General features: G+C 43.8%; 1 protein-coding gene across 7 annotated transcripts in view; it reads left to right on the top strand.

The window, feature by feature from the left end:
- RIN2 (Ras and Rab interactor 2) overlaps nt 1-18219 on the top strand; it is a 115059-nt gene extending 96840 nt beyond the window's left edge. For all 7 annotated transcript variants that reach the window (XM_045010868.1, XM_045010865.1, XM_045010867.1 and 4 more), the window contains 4 exons: nt 7003-7308; nt 9347-9478; nt 12293-12456; nt 17240-18219. In XM_045010868.1, the coding sequence (XP_044866803.1) occupies nt 7003-7308; nt 9347-9478; nt 12293-12456; nt 17240-17560 (923 nt within the window). In that variant the 3' untranslated portion in view covers nt 17561-18219. The remainder of the gene's footprint in view (nt 1-7002; nt 7309-9346; nt 9479-12292; nt 12457-17239) is intronic.
- The last annotated feature ends 217 nt before the right edge of the window (nt 18220-18436 follow it).

Here is an 18436-nt window from a genome sequence, read left to right on the forward strand (position 1 = left end):
CGGCGCCCTAGCCCCTGCCCCACTCCCGAGCAGCGCGGCCCTAGCCCCCCCCCCAGCGGCCCGAGCCCCCGCCCTCTCCCCCCCCCAGCGGCGGGGCCTGAGCCCAGGCTTGCGCTGATCAGCTGTATGGCGGCGCAAGCCTGAAGGGAGGGGGTGGCCCCCCCAGCACTCACCCTGCGAACTGCTCCAGTCCAGCTTCTGGCGGCGGCGGCGGCGGGGGCGGGACGGGGTATGGACAAAGATGAAATATCGGGACGCGGGGGCGGCGGAGAAAAAAACCGCCGGAGCTCCACGCCTCGCCCCCCCACACCCCCCGCTCCGGCGGCCGGGTTTTGTTTTTTTTTTCCACTGGAGGGAGGGGAGAAGTGGAGACGGAGCAGAGGCAAGCTGATGGGGGTGGGACGGGGTATGGAGCGGCGGCGGCGGGGGCGGGGTTAGAGTTTTTTTGTTCCCCCCCCCCGCGTCCCGATATTTCACCTGTGTGATCTGGTCACCCTACTTAGCCCCCGCGCCCCTCCAGAGCGGCCCGAGACCCCGTCCTCCCTCCCTCCCCCGAGCGGCCCTGGCCCTAGCCCCCGCCCCCCTCCCGAGCGGCCCGGCCAGAGCTGCCTTAGCCCCCGCCCCCCTCCCGAGCGGCCCGAGACCCCGTCCTCCCTCCCTCCCCCGAGCGGCCCTGGCCCTAGCCCCCGCCCCCCTCCCGAGCGGCGCGGCCCGGCCCGGCCCGAGCCCCCGAGCGGCCTTAGTCCCCGACCCCCTCCCGAGCGGCCCGAGATCCCGTCCCCCCTCCCCCCTGAGCTTCAAAGTCCTTTATTTGAAATTTAAGTCTTTTTCCTGAAATTTCCCCCTTAAAATGAAGGTGCGTGTTATACGCCTGTGCGTGTTATACGCCGATAAATACGGTAAGCACTTAAAAATGTGAAGTATATGTATTTTTTTATACAGACGCCTCCCAGGTTACACAAACCCGACTTGCGCAAATCCGCACTTACAGAAAAAGTTCCGTAAGCTAGAAATGGGGGGGTGGTTGTTTTTTGGCGTAATTATTGGGTATGTGTTTCCGACTTAAGCAAAATTCGAGTTACGCAAGGCATTCCAGAACGGAATGCTTGCGTAAGTCGGGGAGCATCTGTAATGTCCCCTGAACACTCTTCGTAGAATTTTCAAGAGTGCTCCGCACTGGCCAAACTGTGCTCTTGTTTAAATCATTTGGTGTTATATCACTGATTCCAGTGGGAGTTGAGTGAGGCCAATGCTGAGTGCTTTAAAAAATGCCAACCTCAATACCTCAGAAAAACACAGGCAAACTAAGGCTGTCTGTGCAATATATTCTACCAAATATTCATGAAATGCCATGTTTTCAGTTCCCAGATTTCCACTTGTCACCAGTGCAGCCCATTAGGAAGATAGTAATCGCCAGACTGAGGGCCATCTAACACAGTATTCTGTCTCTGACACTGACCGGCACCAGGTGCTTCAGAGAAAGGTGTAAGAACCCTACAGTAGGCACACCCACATTAGGCCTCAGCCTGATCTCTAATAGCTGGAAATTGCCTTATGACATGAAGCATGAGGTTTAGTCGCTTTTCCAAGTTTTTGTAATTCATTGTGATCACTCTGGATATTCTTGTTTATCGTATAGAGGTCCAATTCCTTTTTGAATCTAGCTAAATTCTTGGGCTCCAACAACTTCCCGTGGCAATGAGTTCCACAGTCTAACTTCACGTTGTGCGAACAAATATTTCCTTTTATCAGTTTTGAATTTGCCATTTTAATTTAACTGAATGTTCTTCTGTTCTTAGTGTATTCTGATAGTTTGGGAGGGAGGAAGAAGGATTTTTGCAATAGAGACTATGAGATTAAAAGAAAAGCAGCTGCTTACAATAATTAACCAATGAGAAATAAACCAAATGCCAGTGTAGTCGTGTTGTCAGTTATATTCTCTTTGGCAGTAAAGAAGTAAATGACTTCCTTTGTCATTGATTATCTCTGTGCAAAACCACTATATTAAAAAGAGCCATTAGCCTCAATTTGTCTAGTCAAGTCTAGGCGTGATTAGTGTGTCTTTGAACAGTGTATACATTTTCTTTCTTAAAATGTGGTCTTCCTTTATTTAATTTTCATCTTTCTTATTATGTGTCATGAAGTGGGCCTGATGAAATGCATCCTAGAATACTCAAGGAGCTGACTGAGGAGATATCTGTGCCATTAGCAATTATCTCTGAAAAGTCATGGAAGACGGGAGACATTCCAGAAGACTGGAAAAGGTTAAATCTAGTGCCCATCTATAAAAATGGAAATAAGGACAACCCGGGGAATTACAGACCAGCCAGCTTCACTTCTGTACCTAGAAAGATAATGCAGCAAATAATTAAGCAACCAGTTTGCAAACACCTAGAAGATAATGTGATAAATCACAGTCAGCATGGATTTGTCAAGAACAAATCCTTTCAAACCAACCTGATAGCTTTCATTGACAGGGTAACAAGCCTTTCGGATAGGAGGGAAGCGGTAGATGTGGTATATCTTGACTTTAGTAAAGCTTTTGATACTGTCTTGCATGACCGTCTCATAAACAAACTAGGGAAATACAACCTAGATGGAGCTACTATAAGGTGGGTGCATAACTGGTTGGAAAATTGTGCCCAGAGGGTAGTTATCAGTGGTTCACAGGAATGCTGGAAGGGCATAACAAGTGGGGTCCCGCAGGGATCGGTTCTGGGTCCGGTTCTGTTCAACATATTCATCAGTGATTTAGATAATGGCATAGAGAGTACACTTACAAAGTTTGCGGACGATACTAAGCTGGGAGGGGTTGCAAGTGCTTTGGAAGATAGGATTAAAATTCAAAATGATCTGGATAAATTGGAGAAATGGTCTGAAGTAAATAGGATGAAATTCAATAAGGACAAATGAAAGTACTCTACATAGGAAGGGACAATCAGTTGCACACATACAAAATGGGAAATGACTGCCTAGGAAGGAGTACTGCGGAAAGGGATCTGGACGTCATAGTGGATTGCAAGCTAAATATGAGTCAACAGTGTAACGCTGTTGCAAAAAAACCCAAACATCATCCTGGGATGTATTAGCAGGAGGGTTGTAAGCAAGACACGAGAAGTAATTCTTCTGCTCTACTCTGCGCTGATTAGGCCTAAACTGGAGTATTGGGTCCAGTTCTGGGTGCCACGTTTCAGGAAAGATGTGGACAAATTGGAGAAAGTCCAGAGAAGAGCAACAAAAATGATTGAAGGTCTAGAAAACATGACCTGTGAGGGAAGATTGGAAAACTTGGGTTTGTTTAGTCTGGAGAAGAGAAGACTGAGAGGAAACATAACAGTTTTTAAGTACATAAAAGTTTGTTACAAGGAAGAGGTAGAAAAATTGTTCTTCTTAACCTCAGAGGATAGGACAAGAAGCAATGGGCTTAAAGTGCACCAATGGAGGTTTAGGTTGGACATTAGGAAAAACTTCCTAACTGTCAGAGCGGTTAAACACTGGAATAAATTGCCTAGGGAGGTTGTGGAATCTCCATCATTGGGGATTTTTAAGAGCAGGTTGGATAAACACCTGTCAGGGATGGTCTAGATAATACTTAGTCCTGCCTTAAGTGCAGGGGACTGGGCTAGATGACCTCTGAAGATCCCTTCCAGTTCTATGATTCTAAGTAACTGAGCTGTATGGAAGGATTAACACCCTCACCCTACCTCTTGCCCCCCCCCAATGAATGTCCCCCAGATACTCTGATTTGCTTGATCAGAGTAATGTAACAGAAGCCATTAGGAACAGACTTGTATTAAACATTTCACTCTTTGCAGAAAGGATGAGACCAAGTACTGTTAACATTCATGAATCACCAGCCAGTATTCTGTGAATCACAGTTTGGGAATTTCTGCACTAGACCATGCTGCTGCTCGTGCTGCTATGCTGCCTGCCTTATGGCAAAATTGTACTGACTGCTTTGCAGAGGAGCTGTCTCATCCACGGGCAGCTGGCTAGTGGTTGTGTGGGAGCTTGCGATCTGTAGCACTGTCAAGCCTGAACAGCTTGACCAGTGGTCAACCCCGGGGCTGCCAAGAAGCCTACCGGCAGCCAGCCCCAGGCCCACCAGAGCAGTGGCCCCCAGAGCAGCTGGCCAGTGACCAGCCCCAGGGCTGCTGGAGCAGCGGCCACGATGTGTGTATGTCACTAGAATAGCTGACGAGTGGCCAGCCTCAGGGCTCCTGAACAGCTGACGAGTGGCCAGCCCTGGGCCCGCCGGAGCAGCAGCTGAGGTTGGGACAGCTGCAAGCCCCTTTGTCCTCCCTCCCTGCCGTTATTTTTAGTCATAATCGGGGGCAGGTTACGGGCTTCCATGAGTTTTTGTTTATTGCCCGCTACCTGTCCCTGACTTTGACTAAAAATACTCGGGACAGAATCTTAACCTTACGCGTTGTTTATCCATAAAGCAGGGTGACCCATGGGATTGAAGTCAGGGAAGAGGGTACCACCCACACAAAGGTTAGAGCTTCATCATAATCTTTTGTCCTCACAATTTATTGGTAGAGTGAGTCTGCTGGCAGCATTCTCCCTCTCAGCCCTTTGAGACTGCTTAGGTTCTGTTAGCCTCTGAAGACTAGCCAACAAAACAGGTGCCTTGCCCCAATCAGAAACAAGTGCGCCAGCTTCAAACTACAAGAGGTAGTGATTGATCCAAGACATGGGCAAGACTTCTGTCCTCAGATCCTAGCCTAGACGCTCCCTTAGATGCATACGTCGGATAAAGACAGTTATCACAGACATCCCACTGCCATTAGAACCAGGAGATGTAGGGAATCTAAACTGTATCTCTTACATTCCAATGGCCTTCATATGATTTTTGACATGATTTGTTTAGATTGTGGTCTCTGTTAAGGGTCAGATCCTGCTAGCTCTCTATGTAAGCAACTCCAGTTGAAGTCAGTCAATGGGAGTTTTGATTCACAGTGAATGGAAAGTTAAGGCCTTAAATGTAATGTTTGGCAGCACTTAAAAAATAGCCTTTGAATTTGACTTCAACAAATTCCAGCAGATGAAATGCTAGCTACAGAAGTGTTCCACTTATAAGCACATCAGTTACACAGAGCTTTTGATGTTTAAATTCAGTAAATTTTTTTAAAAAAAGAAAAGGTAAACTGCCAATAAATACATAAATAAATAAAAAACCTGGCATTAATGATTTTAGCGAGGAATAGTATGTAGCATACTGAAATAGGATTATCCTAGTTCATTTACATTGAGGATGAGGGTGTGTATTTCCTGGATGGGAACAAATCTCTCTTCCACCAAGTATGAATGTAAGTATTTTCTCATCAAACCTGATCTTGAGTGAATGTTAGTCCAAATGGGGTCTAAAGATTCTCACTCTATTCTGGAATCCACCATTTACACCTCTGTTCCTTCCTAGTATTCTTTTATGCTCTTCTTCTGGCTGGGTGGACAGTGGATCTCAATGGATGGGTCAGGAGAGGATTGCCTGGATCACTCCCTAATGCTGTAGATAAGATACAACTCATCTGAAATGTCACATCTGGTCACAATTGGCAGCTATGGCATAATGGAGACTTATGGGTTAGCTGAATCCACCCTTCATGTTGTATCGTGTATACTTTGACCTGGACGGACCATCAGTGGTGTCTGATCTGTGGACAGCTGGCAGGTTACATGGTACTTGCTTCCAGTTGCTTTTACAGGCTCTATTGCCAAGCGCCTGAATGCCTATAAAAGCAGCTGGAAATGAGTCGGAGCCAGCTTACGTACCTCCATGAGGGGCTTCTACCTAAGAGGAGGAGTGGAAACAGGAGATCGGAGCCACCAGCAGGACTGGAGCATGCTAGAGGAGGCAGGAGCTGCCTATAGGACTGGAGCTACCTGTGGGAGAAAAAGGAGTTGGTATTTTGGAAAGTATGTGCAGGGAAAGAGGAGACTGGGGGGGAGGGTGTCGTGGTGGAGAAACGGGGGGAGGAAGCAGTGGGAGAGAGGTTTGAGATTGAAAGCTCTGCAGGGTATAGATTCTTTCTGTGTGTTGGTACAGTGCTCAGCATAATAGGGCCTGAGTCCTGATTGAAGCCTTTAAGAGCTACTGCAGTACAATTAATCATGTAGTGACCATATACTTTCCTAAGTTGATTTTCCATATGAACTACTGTTGTCATTGCCGTAAGGATGCTAGATAGTTGTGAAGGAGAGGTGATGTGGTCTGCATGACTGCAAGAGTAGAAGAGGAGACCTGTGTACCCATGATTTGGAAAGGAGGTGATCCACAAAGATGGGGTCCACACTGAAAAAATCAGAGACCCTGTTGTTAAACCTAGGAGGAGCAGGAATAAAAAGCCAAGTGGTTGCTATATCATGTGCGCCCCGTAGCTAAACAAAGACCATTAGGGTTGATGACAGAGTTGTGATAACTTCCATAATGAAATCTGAACTGGACAAAAACAGCTTGATTTTCATTTCAGTTGAAAAACCTATAACCAGGCCAAAGTTCATAAATCTTTTGGCAAAGCTGGGCTAAGTTTTAGCAAATCTGGATTGATTTATGGCTTCTGATGGAAACTATGCAAAACTGGATCGTTTCAACCCCAAACCAGAGAAAAGTTATGGGTTTTGACTGAACTGTATTGAGTTGGGATTTGTTTGAAACTGAAACTCAAAGCAAAACTCAGAGTCCCTAGATCCTTGTCCATCAAATCCACGAGGATAGGTTTGCATGAACTCCTGTGAACTAGAGCCACTATGTTCCATACAGCTGAATAGTCTGTTTTTATTTTGTTTTTCATATTTGCCAGACTACTGTGAATTCAAATGAAATACAGATTCTGATTTGCCTTTTAATTCCTTCTTAGCAAACATCCGGAAACTCGGCTGCATTAGTATATAGACCTTAGTGAATAGCGTCTACTCTAATTTCTCCTTTGGGAGTGGATACGTTAATACTGATTCTACTCTAGATGCTGAAATCAAATGAATGTGTGTTTCACTTTGCAGATGTTGTGCTGGAGAAGGCCATGCACAAGTGTATCCTGAAGCCCTTGAAAGGCCACATTGAAGCAATGCTGAAAGAATTCCATACTGTGGATGGCTCTTGGAAACAGTTGAAAGAAAACCTGCAGCTAGTGCGGCAGAGGAATCCTCAGGAACTGGGTGTATATGTCCCAACACCGGACTTTGTGGACGTTGAAAAGATTAAAGTCAAGTTCATGAGCATGCAGAAAATGTATTCACCTGAAAAGAAAGTCATGTTGCTGCTGAGAGTGTGCAAACTGATTTACACTGTCATGGAGAATAACTCAGGTAATTCTCTCTTCAGGTTAGATCTCCCTGCCTTGAAACAGTTAGGAGGGGGGAAGTAAATCCTTTGTCTCCCTGCTGATTGGAGTTCCCCTTTCTTCCCTTAGCTTTGATCTCTTGTCATCTGCCTCTCTGTTCCTCAGAGTCTCTGATAGACTCTGCTACTCAGTTTCTTTCTAGAGTGCTGTGCCGCTCCTGGCAGCGGATCAGTTAAGATATGCAGATTTATGAACTGCAGGAGCAGCCCTTGGAAGAACAGCTCTGGTTAACTACTAGCGTTTGAAGTTATTGAAGTATTGAAGCTATGAGCACGGCTTTCCATAGCTGTCCTTTGGAGCCTGAATTTGATATTCTTAGGCGGTATCTATATTACAGCTTATATCGGCAAAATTTACGTTACTCATAGGTGTGAGTAAGTCACGGCCGTGAGCAACACAAGTTACACTGGCATAAGCGCTCTTGTGCACAGGGCTATATCGGTGGAAGAGCTTCTCCTGCCGACATACCTTCTGCCACTCACTGAGGTGGGTTTTTTTATGCCGACAGGAGAGCTCCCTCCCATCAGCATAGAGCATCTTCAGTGCTGCACGTGTAGACATAGCCTAAGCCTGAATGCTTTCTGGAAACCATAGTAGATGCAGTTAAACGCATTCTGTATTTCAGTAGTGGAGTCTAACAAGATACAGTACTACAGTCTGAAAAATACTTTGTAACTGGAAGGTGGCAAACAAAGCCTATACTTCTGGCTAGGAGTGCCTGTGTATGTTCTACTCTGAGCACGATCTTTTACGTTTTAGATCAAAAATAACATTACCACTTCTACACTGCAACAAGTATCTAAAATACAACCAGGGACCTTGAGAGCTAGATAATGAAATGGAGTTACATACCGATAAGAGGCATTTTTAAAATACTTGTGCAGAGTCAACAGGAGGCATGCAGCTAAAACATGCTGCTAGATGGTGAGAATGCAGGGGTGTCACCCTGTTCTCAGGCTGTGGCCTTATCGGGTGTCACAAGCGAAGCTGGGTGAAGCTTGTGTTGGGAGAGTTCCCAAGGCAAATACAAGATGTTGCAGGAAGTGATGTTGGTAGGTGCATTTTTCCCCTCTAAGGAGACACTGAATCTGGACTCCAGGATAGGGTGACCAGATAACAAGTGTGAAAAATTGGGACAGGGGGTGGGGGATAATAGAAGCCTATTTAAGAAAAAGACCCCAAAATTGGGACTGTCCCTATAAAATTGGGACATCTGGTCACCCTACTCCAGGATGGTGCTGGAGGCCCAGTGCTCTTGGAGGTGCCATTTTCCTTCCTATGGATGGCACTTCTGCACGAGTTAGGTCCGGTATCCTGCCCAGGTTATATTCTGCCTGTCTGAATTCCTCTTGCAGTTTCAGTCTGATATAGTAGTGTTTACTTCCTGGCCCTAAACTGCTGCAGGTTGTTACTTCATGGTATTTAAGTGGCTCTTACATTACAGTGTTGGGTGAAGTGTTTCTCGCATGGATAATACAAATATTTACTAACTAAGAAGGCCATTTCAGTAAGTTACTGCACTGAAGTGGTGGGGCTGGGAGCAGGTGAATGTTCCTGAGTTGTGCTCTATTGCTAGCAAGCACATTGTTGCTCCTAAGTGTTACTGTAATATAAATCATGAGGGGAGGGGCGGGAGGGCTTTTTCAGGGGTTAGGAGCTGCTTAAGAATCTTTGCTGTATATCCAGCCAGCAGAGGAGTCTCTAGGGGGCCATTTAGCTGGTGTAACCAAGGGTATGTCTACACTACCCGCCGGCTCAGTGGGTAGTGATCGATCTATCGGGGATCGATGTATCACGTCTCATCTAGATGTGATACATCGATCCCCAAACGCGCTTCCCGTCGACTCCGGAACTCCACCAGGGCGAGAGGCAGAAACGGAGTCGACAGGGGAGCAGCGGCCGTCGATCCTGCACCGCGAGGACACGAAGTAAGTCAATCTAAGATACGTCAACAGCAAAAGGGTTTGGCCATTGTATCAGTGTCTGTGCTCCTTTTCCTCCAGGGAGGATGTATGGAGCGGATGACTTCTTGCCAGTGCTGACCTATGTAGTGGCCCAGTGTGACATGCTGGAGCTTGATACTGAAATTGAATACATGATGGAACTGTTGGATCCGTCTTTACTACATGGAGAAGGTAAATGTTTGTTTTTGTTTTTATTAAAACCAGTTGGAAGTGTGCAGGGAGAGGGAGTGGAGGGGGGGAGGGGAGTTCCCTCATAACATAATGTTAACCAAAAGTATTTAAAGGAGCCCCAGAGCTAATGGTGTGCTGCCAGTAGGTTAACGAGAGGCTCCCAAAACTGTCCTTGTTAGGCTGTGATATACCTGAGTCCCAGAGGTGCATGGGGTTGCAGCGTGTAGAGGTGAGGGACTGGGGAATCTGTTTGTGTGGGTTCCCATTTCCGTGACTAGGATTTCAATAACCCAGGAGGGACGTGGCATGATTTAGCAAACAAGCTTATATTATGTGCACATGTTGGATGTGTTTTATACTTCAAGTCCTGAAAAATATTCTGAGTCTATTTATAGTGCAGCAGCTTTCAATTCACATGTAATTTGGAACAGGGGCTGGGGTGAATGCCTGGGGGATTCTCTCCTGGGAAATACTTTGAGAATACCTCCCACGTGATACACTCTGGCCCATTCCAAAGGCAAAATATTTGCTTCTTGGGAAGTTTTTTTTTTTCTGAGCCCTGTGGAACAAGTTATCTGTGGCTGGGATGACAGAGAGGGCTAAATGCCATCAGAGGCAGGAAGATCACCCCAGCCCTCTCCAGTTTCATGGTGATATTTAACAAGGTGCTCCTGCAAACTGCCCATCACTATCTATAGCTAGGAAGATAGTTCTTAACTCCTGTGGTCAGGGTCACTTGTGAGCCTAAATTTACATATTTTTGCCATCAAGAAAATTCAACTTCCTGCTCTCATTAGACTCAACAAAACTGCTGTATCCCGTTGGAAATTGGCATGTTTGAGAGGATTATGTCAGGTCTCTTCCGATCCCACAGTTGTCTGTTCCCTGCGTTGGAGTATAGACTCCTCCAGCACATTGTTCAGAAATCTCATAATGGAAAACATTTGATGTATGAAGCTGAAGAACATTAACATGCTTGAAACACAGAAACATCTGCTGAACTAACAGGAAGTTTTGTTTTTAGTTCAATAAAAGGAGAAGTCCACAGTTGATTGGCTCTTGTCTTTAACACCAGATGTTCTGATAATGTGTAGGAAGAACTGTCTAGTGATTTGGGACCATGCGGTTCAAAAGGAATGTACTGTCCAGTTTGGCTGGTGGGGTTAGTGGTTATGTCACATGTTTTATGTATAAATCTTGTTTGGAGACTAAAAGCCAAGAGGATGCTAACTATAATCTTGAAACTACTGCCGTCGGCATGTTGGTAATCTTTAAATGGCACTGAATGGCTATAGCTTCAGCTCAGTGGAAATCTCCCATTTGACTGGCTTGTTTTAAAAAAAAAATGGGGTGCCCTATGTCCCCTACTTGCAGAGAGCTCAGTCAGTGTTACCATTGACTTCACTCTGGGACTTTTACTGCTTTGGGGCTTGCATTTTCGGCTGTAATTCTGTCTTGGCTTAATTTAAATCCCTAATAAAGATGAAGTAAGTAGCAAGAGAGCTTTTTACTAGAGACCACCTCCTGAGCTAGACTGAAACAAGGGGATGCTGAAGGAGATAAAGAGGCCATGGGAGATTCCTTTTAAAAAAACACAAACTAGGGCCAACCTTCAGACTGGATTGTGTCTCAGCCTCCAAATTGTAGCAGACTCTCTGGAATATTTCCTGGGTGTAACAAATTGAATTCTCAGCTGTTGCTTGAGAGCAATTACAATAATTTGACATAAGGTTTGTGTACTGTAAACTGAAGATTTTTGTTTTAAAAAACAGCCTGTTAATTTTACTTCTACCCAAAATTCAGGAGGGAAATAAAAACACTATTTGAAAATGGGGTGTTCAAATTAATTAAGGGAAAATAATATCCAACTTAGAAGAGCATAGTGCAAATGCTCAGAAATAAGGAGCATTGCTTATGTGTCTTTTTTTGTTTGTTTTTTTTTCTTTTTCTTTTTGGTTCGCCGCTCTGGCTGCCCTGTAGAGGGCAGCAGCGTGGAGAAGGGGAGTGCCCTGCAGCAAACTCAGCAGGGCAGCCCGCGTCCTTCCCTTCCAGCCGACCGGAGTGGTGCAGAGTCCTCCCGGCAGGAGGGGCCGTGAGGCGCGCCCCGCTGAAGCCCTGGCCACTCCCCTTCTCTCCCTCCCCCTCCCCCGTGCTAGACCGGGCGCGCACTCTGCAGCACGTCTGCAGCACAGGGAGTCCCCCTGCACCCTATCTCCGGCTGCCCTGCAGGGGGTTTTTTTTTTTGCTTTGCCCCCCCCATTTTTATTTATTTATTTATTTATTGCTTGGGGCAGCAAAAAAGCCAGAGCCGGCCCTGACCCCACCACTGTGCTGCAAGGGAGAGGTCCCAACACCCCCCCTCCCCCACCCCAGTCTGGTAGGTGGAGAATGGGGGGGAGGGATGTAGGGAGCTGGACTTTAACTGTAAAAGAGCCGCATGTATCTCACAAGCCATGGTTTGACCACCCCTGATACAGAGCAATTCTAATCAGCCAACACATTAACCAAATCCATTACTGCAAACTACATGGATGGATGGATGGATGGATGGACTGATTTCAACAGATGAATTTGTATTTTCCACTAGTGTTAGTAAAAGTGTTGTCTGGTTACATTGTTAAGAATGTTCATGTAAGGTAACAGGCCCACTGTGGTTTTGGTTTTTTCTTTAGCCGGAATATGGCTATTTTGGAAACAGTATAGAGAATTTTATGGGTACTCTGATTATAGTTTTTCCCCTGCTATATCAGCAGGGCTGACTAATTTCATGTTCCCGAACATTTTGAAAATCTCTTTTCTTGCACTCCTTCGCAGGAGGCTATTACCTGACAAGCGCGTATGGAGCACTTTCTTTGATCAAGAATTTCCAGGAAGAACAAGCAGCCCGATTGCTGAGTTCAGAAGCCAGAGATACCCTTCGGCAGTGGCATAAGAGGAGGACAACTAACAGAACAATTCCTTCAGTTGATGATTTTCAGGTACTGCATATGGCTTGTGAGAGAAATAAAGGGCGAGATTCTCCATTGTGGCTATGATCTCTTTGGTGCGACAGTTAGTTTGGCCATGAGGAAAATGGTTATGGCTCCCTGATTCTTGTCCAGCTCTGCCTTGGCCGTGGCACAGCTTAGAGCAGCCTGGAGGTTGCTCTAACCTACAGCAGCTGGCAGTAGCCCTTCAGGCCACCTCCTCTGTCATTCCCCACCATATTCCCTAGTATAAGGGAGCCAGTTACATGAGCTGTATGCCTAGTGGAGACAACCCTATGCTGGGAGAATCCCCAGCTAGAGAGATGTTGTTAGTTTTCACTCCAGAACCTGACCCAAAATGTCTCACTCAGTTTCTTTGACAGTCCTTGCATCGTACTGTAGAGTTGAATTACCGGATGGCTTGGAGAAAACATATTAACTGGAGGAACTTAATTTTTCCCTTCCCTTTGTACGAGTATAAAGGCTGACAAGTGTGCTAACCTGCTGCATCTTCATTTGGTTTCACTTCTCTGTTTGCTTCACTACTGTTGTTATAAACCAAGCACAGGTGCATCCCCTCAGCTTGTGTAGTTTAGCATAGCTCTGTTGAAGATAATGGAGCCAATCCAATTTACAGCAGCTGAGGATCTGGCTTATTGTATTTCTGAGAAGCCTAAGTTGGGCTTCAGTGAGCTGAATTGCAGACATTTAGTAGTCTTTCTGACTTTCCTTGCTACTCTTTAAGTGTAGGGCTGTAGATTCCACTAAAAAATTACTGATATTAGCATTAGGATTGTGTCACCCCTTTAGAGCAGGACTGAGAGTCATTCACAGAAATCGTGGTGTAACCAAGTACTGTCTAGACAGACTGTTCTTGCAAATTACTTCAGATTAGTTGGCTAGATTGTGACAGAGAAATTAGATTTTTACTTGGTGACTTTTAAAATCATTTGTTTAGTTGCGTAGACACACTTATTGCCTGGGACATACTCATCCTACAACTTCCTGTGAATGTTTGACAGTAACAACTTGTCCTTTCAGATCAGCATTAATAAGAAAAGCTGATTCCATCCCCTCTCTTCACTAGGTATTTCCTGCCTAAAATTGTGTTCTATGGAACTTTTATTATATTATAATTTGTGAGCCATTTATTTGCGTTCCTATAAACTCAGAAACTGAAGTGGTATTTCTTTCTACCTTCCTCTCCAGGCTGAGTCTATGCCTTTAAAACTAACACACAGTCATTACTTTGCTTTTCTACTTGTATATAAAAGCCCAACTTCAATAATTTTGCTCAAAGTCTAAAAGTTCCATCTCTCTCTGAACGCTTCTTGCATTTGAAAATAAAGGCCAAGAATTAAAAAACGAGCGCCTAAAGTTAGTCTGTTAAATAAATTTGACTCAGAAATACTGCAAACCCTTAGCTCCCGCTGAGTACAGTGGTTTTGAAAATATTGATAAAAATTGTAATTACAATTGGAATTTCTAGGCTGTCTTGCTAACAGAGTGACTGCAGTAATGACATTGGCAGTACTGAGAACCTAGTATAAGAGGCCATAAACGCACCATAATCCTTGTGCAAAGTTTAAACATTACAAAAGACCTAAGTATGGTTCTACTCTGAAAAGTGTCTGTACAGACCTGTGTTCTGGGTGTATTCAGAATCCTGTTAGCTGTCAGTGACAAGGAAGTGTTTACTTCCTCCTAACACAGCTAAGAAAGGGTGAGCTGGGGACAACATCTGTATTAAGGGAGGATAGTTTTTCAAGTCTAGAGTTACACAACTCAGATAGGTCAACTGCTGGATTAAAATATGTGGGTGGAGGGTGGATCCATAGAAAACTCTTTGGTTTCAGTTATTTACAGTTCATATCATAGTCTCCAAAGTTTCCATATTAGTTAATGATGATTATCTAGAGTAAATTGCACAATCAAGGACTGAGGGGATAAGAGGAGGCTGTCAGTGGATAGTGAAAACTTATTTCATTCAAGGCAGCTATGATGTTCTCTCTGCCTGCCTGGCAGTTTTCATTGCAAAGAATTAAAGATTGAGGTTGAACGTGAGGGAGTTGGGAAAAAGGGCAGTCTTGCATAATGTCTCTCTTTAGGAGGAGGATTGATTAACTTTGGCGGTTAACCGTGACCACTGCACAGAGCTAGTCGGGTCTCGCTGGGATCCATTTTATAAATACATCTCAATTTTCCTGTACTTATATGAAATCTCAATCTACCTGAGGCTACCCTCCCCATCTACCAGACTATTGCAAACTTTTTGTAGCAACTTTGTTAAAGAAATGTCCTAATTTTAATACATCTCCCATGGAGGACTTCATCTCAGAATGCTTCTGCTGTGGGCTAAATTCTATACTCTGTGCCACTCCTTCCTGTGCACTCAGATTTCAGAGTCAGGGTGTGTCACATGACTGAGAATTGTGCTGAGTGAGGATGCCTGGAGAACAGATTTGGTACTGCGTAAGAGAGACCACAGCTTCCCTTTCTGGGTGCTTCTTCCAAAACAGAATTTTGAATCATCAGGATTATACCCCAGCCAGATTACGCTTAGCAAAATTCATGCACTCAGCTAGCTGCTAGAGATGCCAGAATTCTTCAGATCCTTTCTCACATATCCTGTGTTCCTGAAATAAAATATTCCCTGTATGGACAGATGTGCAAAGCCAAACCCAGATGATTTGAATTGCTGCATACTTTCTTGCTCCAGCTATTTCTGGGGGAAGACATGCCAGTTTCATCACAATCATTTTTAAGTTGCACAGCAACAGTCTTGTCGCTAATCAAAAAGTTCCTCTTTGGACACTGGAAAGATTCTGTTACCCAGGGTTTTCAGAACCCCCAGCAGTGGTAACTTAACTATTTCACTCTAGGCGGTGTCAGGAAGAAATCAGTAGGAACACAGCAATTCTGTCTGATCAAGAATTAAATGCAAGTAAGTGTGCTCTTGTCTAACATTGCAGTTTATTAGATTTAAGCACACACAGACATAAGCAATAGGTTTAGAACATCCCAAATATTTACCTAACATCTGGAATGGTAGTGAGTAATTAACAGCAGGTTCGCAGTGGCCATTTGCTCTCCCGCCAGGGAGAAGAGGTGTCTGGAAAAACATCTTTCAAGATGGCTTCAGAGGATTGCTCCAAAGTACACTCTATTAGCTAATCTTTTATAACTAACTTCTACAAAACACATAGGTCATAGGGACACCTACTAAATCATCACTTTTCCTAACTTTCAATAAACTTCTAATATCAGAGGAGCCCAGACTCAGGGTCTTCCAACCAACAAGGTTTTCAGTCTCAGCTGTTGACTTGTTTGTCCCCTCCTCCCATTCTGATTAGCAGAAGCTGCCAGCTAGCTTTTGACCTTGTATCTAAAAGCCTGCTTCAAATTAACCTTTAACTATGTGGTGTTCTATTTTAGTAATTCATGGTGGCTGAATGCACATAATATGGTACCTGTTAGCGCAATCACATTCTGGGGTATACACACCCCTCATCTGAGTTGAAAAGCAAACTAGCCCCTAAGTTGATGATGGATAAATTATTACCTTGATAGTTGTGCGTTATGGGGGAACTTTTCCAAGTTTTAGCTTCTCCTTAAAGCACCTTGTCAGGGTTCAAATCATGCATGTTCAAAACTTCTCTGTACTCTTGTTAGTAACATATTAAATCATTAAAAGAACCGGAGGAGAAATTAAAGCTAATTTACTTTTCTCTATCTGTGCTATTTACTTTTTGCATTCACTCTGATTGGATAACGAAAATAGAGTAGTTTTGCTTTTATTTACAGTCATGTTCACTCTAGTCATCTCATGCACTGTCAACGAGGCTGAAAGGTTTGGGCTACAAACCCCGCAGGGGAATATTTAATTATTAAGAAAAGGGTTTCCATTGAAAGTTTTAAAAATTATACAGATGTTAGTGTTGTCTTAGCTTTTAATGGCTTGCATTTACATTTTGTAAATGCACAACTTGCATGTGAGTCGGCCCCTTTAATGACTCATTCCATTTAGTCGCACACAAACACAAGTCCCATCTGCAGTTCTCACTCAATACGAACCTCTGCTTCCTTGATAATAGCCCCTTCTTCTTTCTGACTTTTTCCTTTCCTCCAATTCCACTCCCAGATACATTTTTCCTGTAGAAACTCTCTGTAGCAGACTTACTTTTTCTTGGTTAAAAATGTGGATGTTATTTCTCAGTTTCCATATTTTACTTTTCTAATGCTTATTGGAAAGCAGAAAGGTAATATTATTTCTTCTTATGTTGTAGTATTTAGTATTTATATGTAATGCCTGGGGGAGAGGGTGTCACTTTGCAAAGAGAAAAAAGATCTAATTTCTACCTTGAAATTGTATCGATGCATTCAAATATTGCACAGTGGATTGTCTTCATGTACCATCTTTCTGTGCCTCTTAAAAGTAAAACTGTTACTTATTTTAAAATAGGCGGAGAGTTCAGATTTCATCTGATTTGTTAAACCAATTCTGGTGTTTTCCTAAAGTCTCTATCTTGCAATCTAGCACAACAGCAGCATCTTTTGGACATGCTGCCCACGGTGTGTGTATTGCTTCCCAACATTACAAATCACATCGTTCATCAGCAGTGATATCAGTTTTGGAAGCTTGGAAATGTAGTGTGATATTTCTCACAATTAGTGTGGTGAGGTTTGCTGCTCACTTGTTGACCTTTCAGTCTGCTGGGCTGAGCAGAACAGTTTCGTATTTCTTTTTAGGTGTTTAATTTGACTTTTGGTTTCTATCTGTTTTCTCACTTTACAGAACTACCTTCGAGTTGCATTTCAGGAGGTTAACAGTGGCTGTACAGGAAAGACCTTATTAGTAAGACCTTATATCACCACAGAAGATGTGTGTCAGCTCTGTGCTGAAAAATTTAAAGTGGACAGCCCAGAAGATTATAGCCTGTTTCTTTTTATCGATGATACCTGGCAGCAGCTAACAGAAGATACTTACCCTCAGAAGATTAAGGCAGAGCTGCACAGCCGGCCACAACCCCAGGTTTTTCACTTTGTATACAAGCGCATTAACAGTGATCCTTATGGTGCCATTTTCCAGAACAATGATGACAACTCCACTTTATAGAACAGATGCTTGTTATTTGTGTTCCTTGTTGAAAACATCTCTTGGGTGGCTGTCTTCTTCTTTAGGAGGCAAAACAGTCTATAGATTAAATGCCTCGTAAGAACACGAGCAGCAGCTTTTAGCACTGCCTATAGAAAATGTACATACAGTACTTACAGCCAATTGTGCAGTATATGCTACCACAGTGTCTGAGTGAACAACCCATTCGGCTGAGTTTCTTGGTACACAGATTCTTCTGAAGTATGTTACACTGTGGCCCTCTGCAGGTCTATCCCTGTAAGCATACTGAGATTAAGTTTCTCATACTTACCCTTCAGCCAAATGTTGTCTTGATTTAAACATGTATTCTAGACAAACTTTTGGGTGGACTGGCTGGTACACTTTCAATTTCACCAGCATAAGTGTGACAAGACTGTCCGATGCAGGGCATCAATTAATTCCCAATTATGTGGATGGTTGCATCCTTTTCTATCTAAAACTATTTTTTTTTTTTACAGAAAGACTCCATGTTTTTATGTATTTCATAGAAATTTTATAGCAGTTGCAGGTAAACTGTAAGGGTGGGTTTTTAAAATATTTTTTTAACTATAAAGTATCTATAATTATGCATGTGACTTTAACATTTAATATACAAAAATAAATCTCTTGCTGGTTTTAGAGTATTGCATTAAATGTCTGTGTTTTTTCTCTTCCTCGTTACTGGAGGGTTTTATGCAACTTTTGTTTTGAGATTGTGTTTCTGTAAGCAATTTGTATTGTTGACACTGGCCACTTAGATGCCTTTAAATGAACCTGACGTACTGTTATCCAGACTATTGTTTATAGACAGAAGTTTTAGACAAGCAGATACAAGCGTGTGGGGGGACATGAAATAAA

Source organism: Mauremys mutica, chromosome 3 (genome assembly GCF_020497125.1).
Source record: "Mauremys mutica isolate MM-2020 ecotype Southern chromosome 3, ASM2049712v1, whole genome shotgun sequence".
Classification (NCBI taxonomy): domain Eukaryota; kingdom Metazoa; phylum Chordata; order Testudines; family Geoemydidae; genus Mauremys; species Mauremys mutica.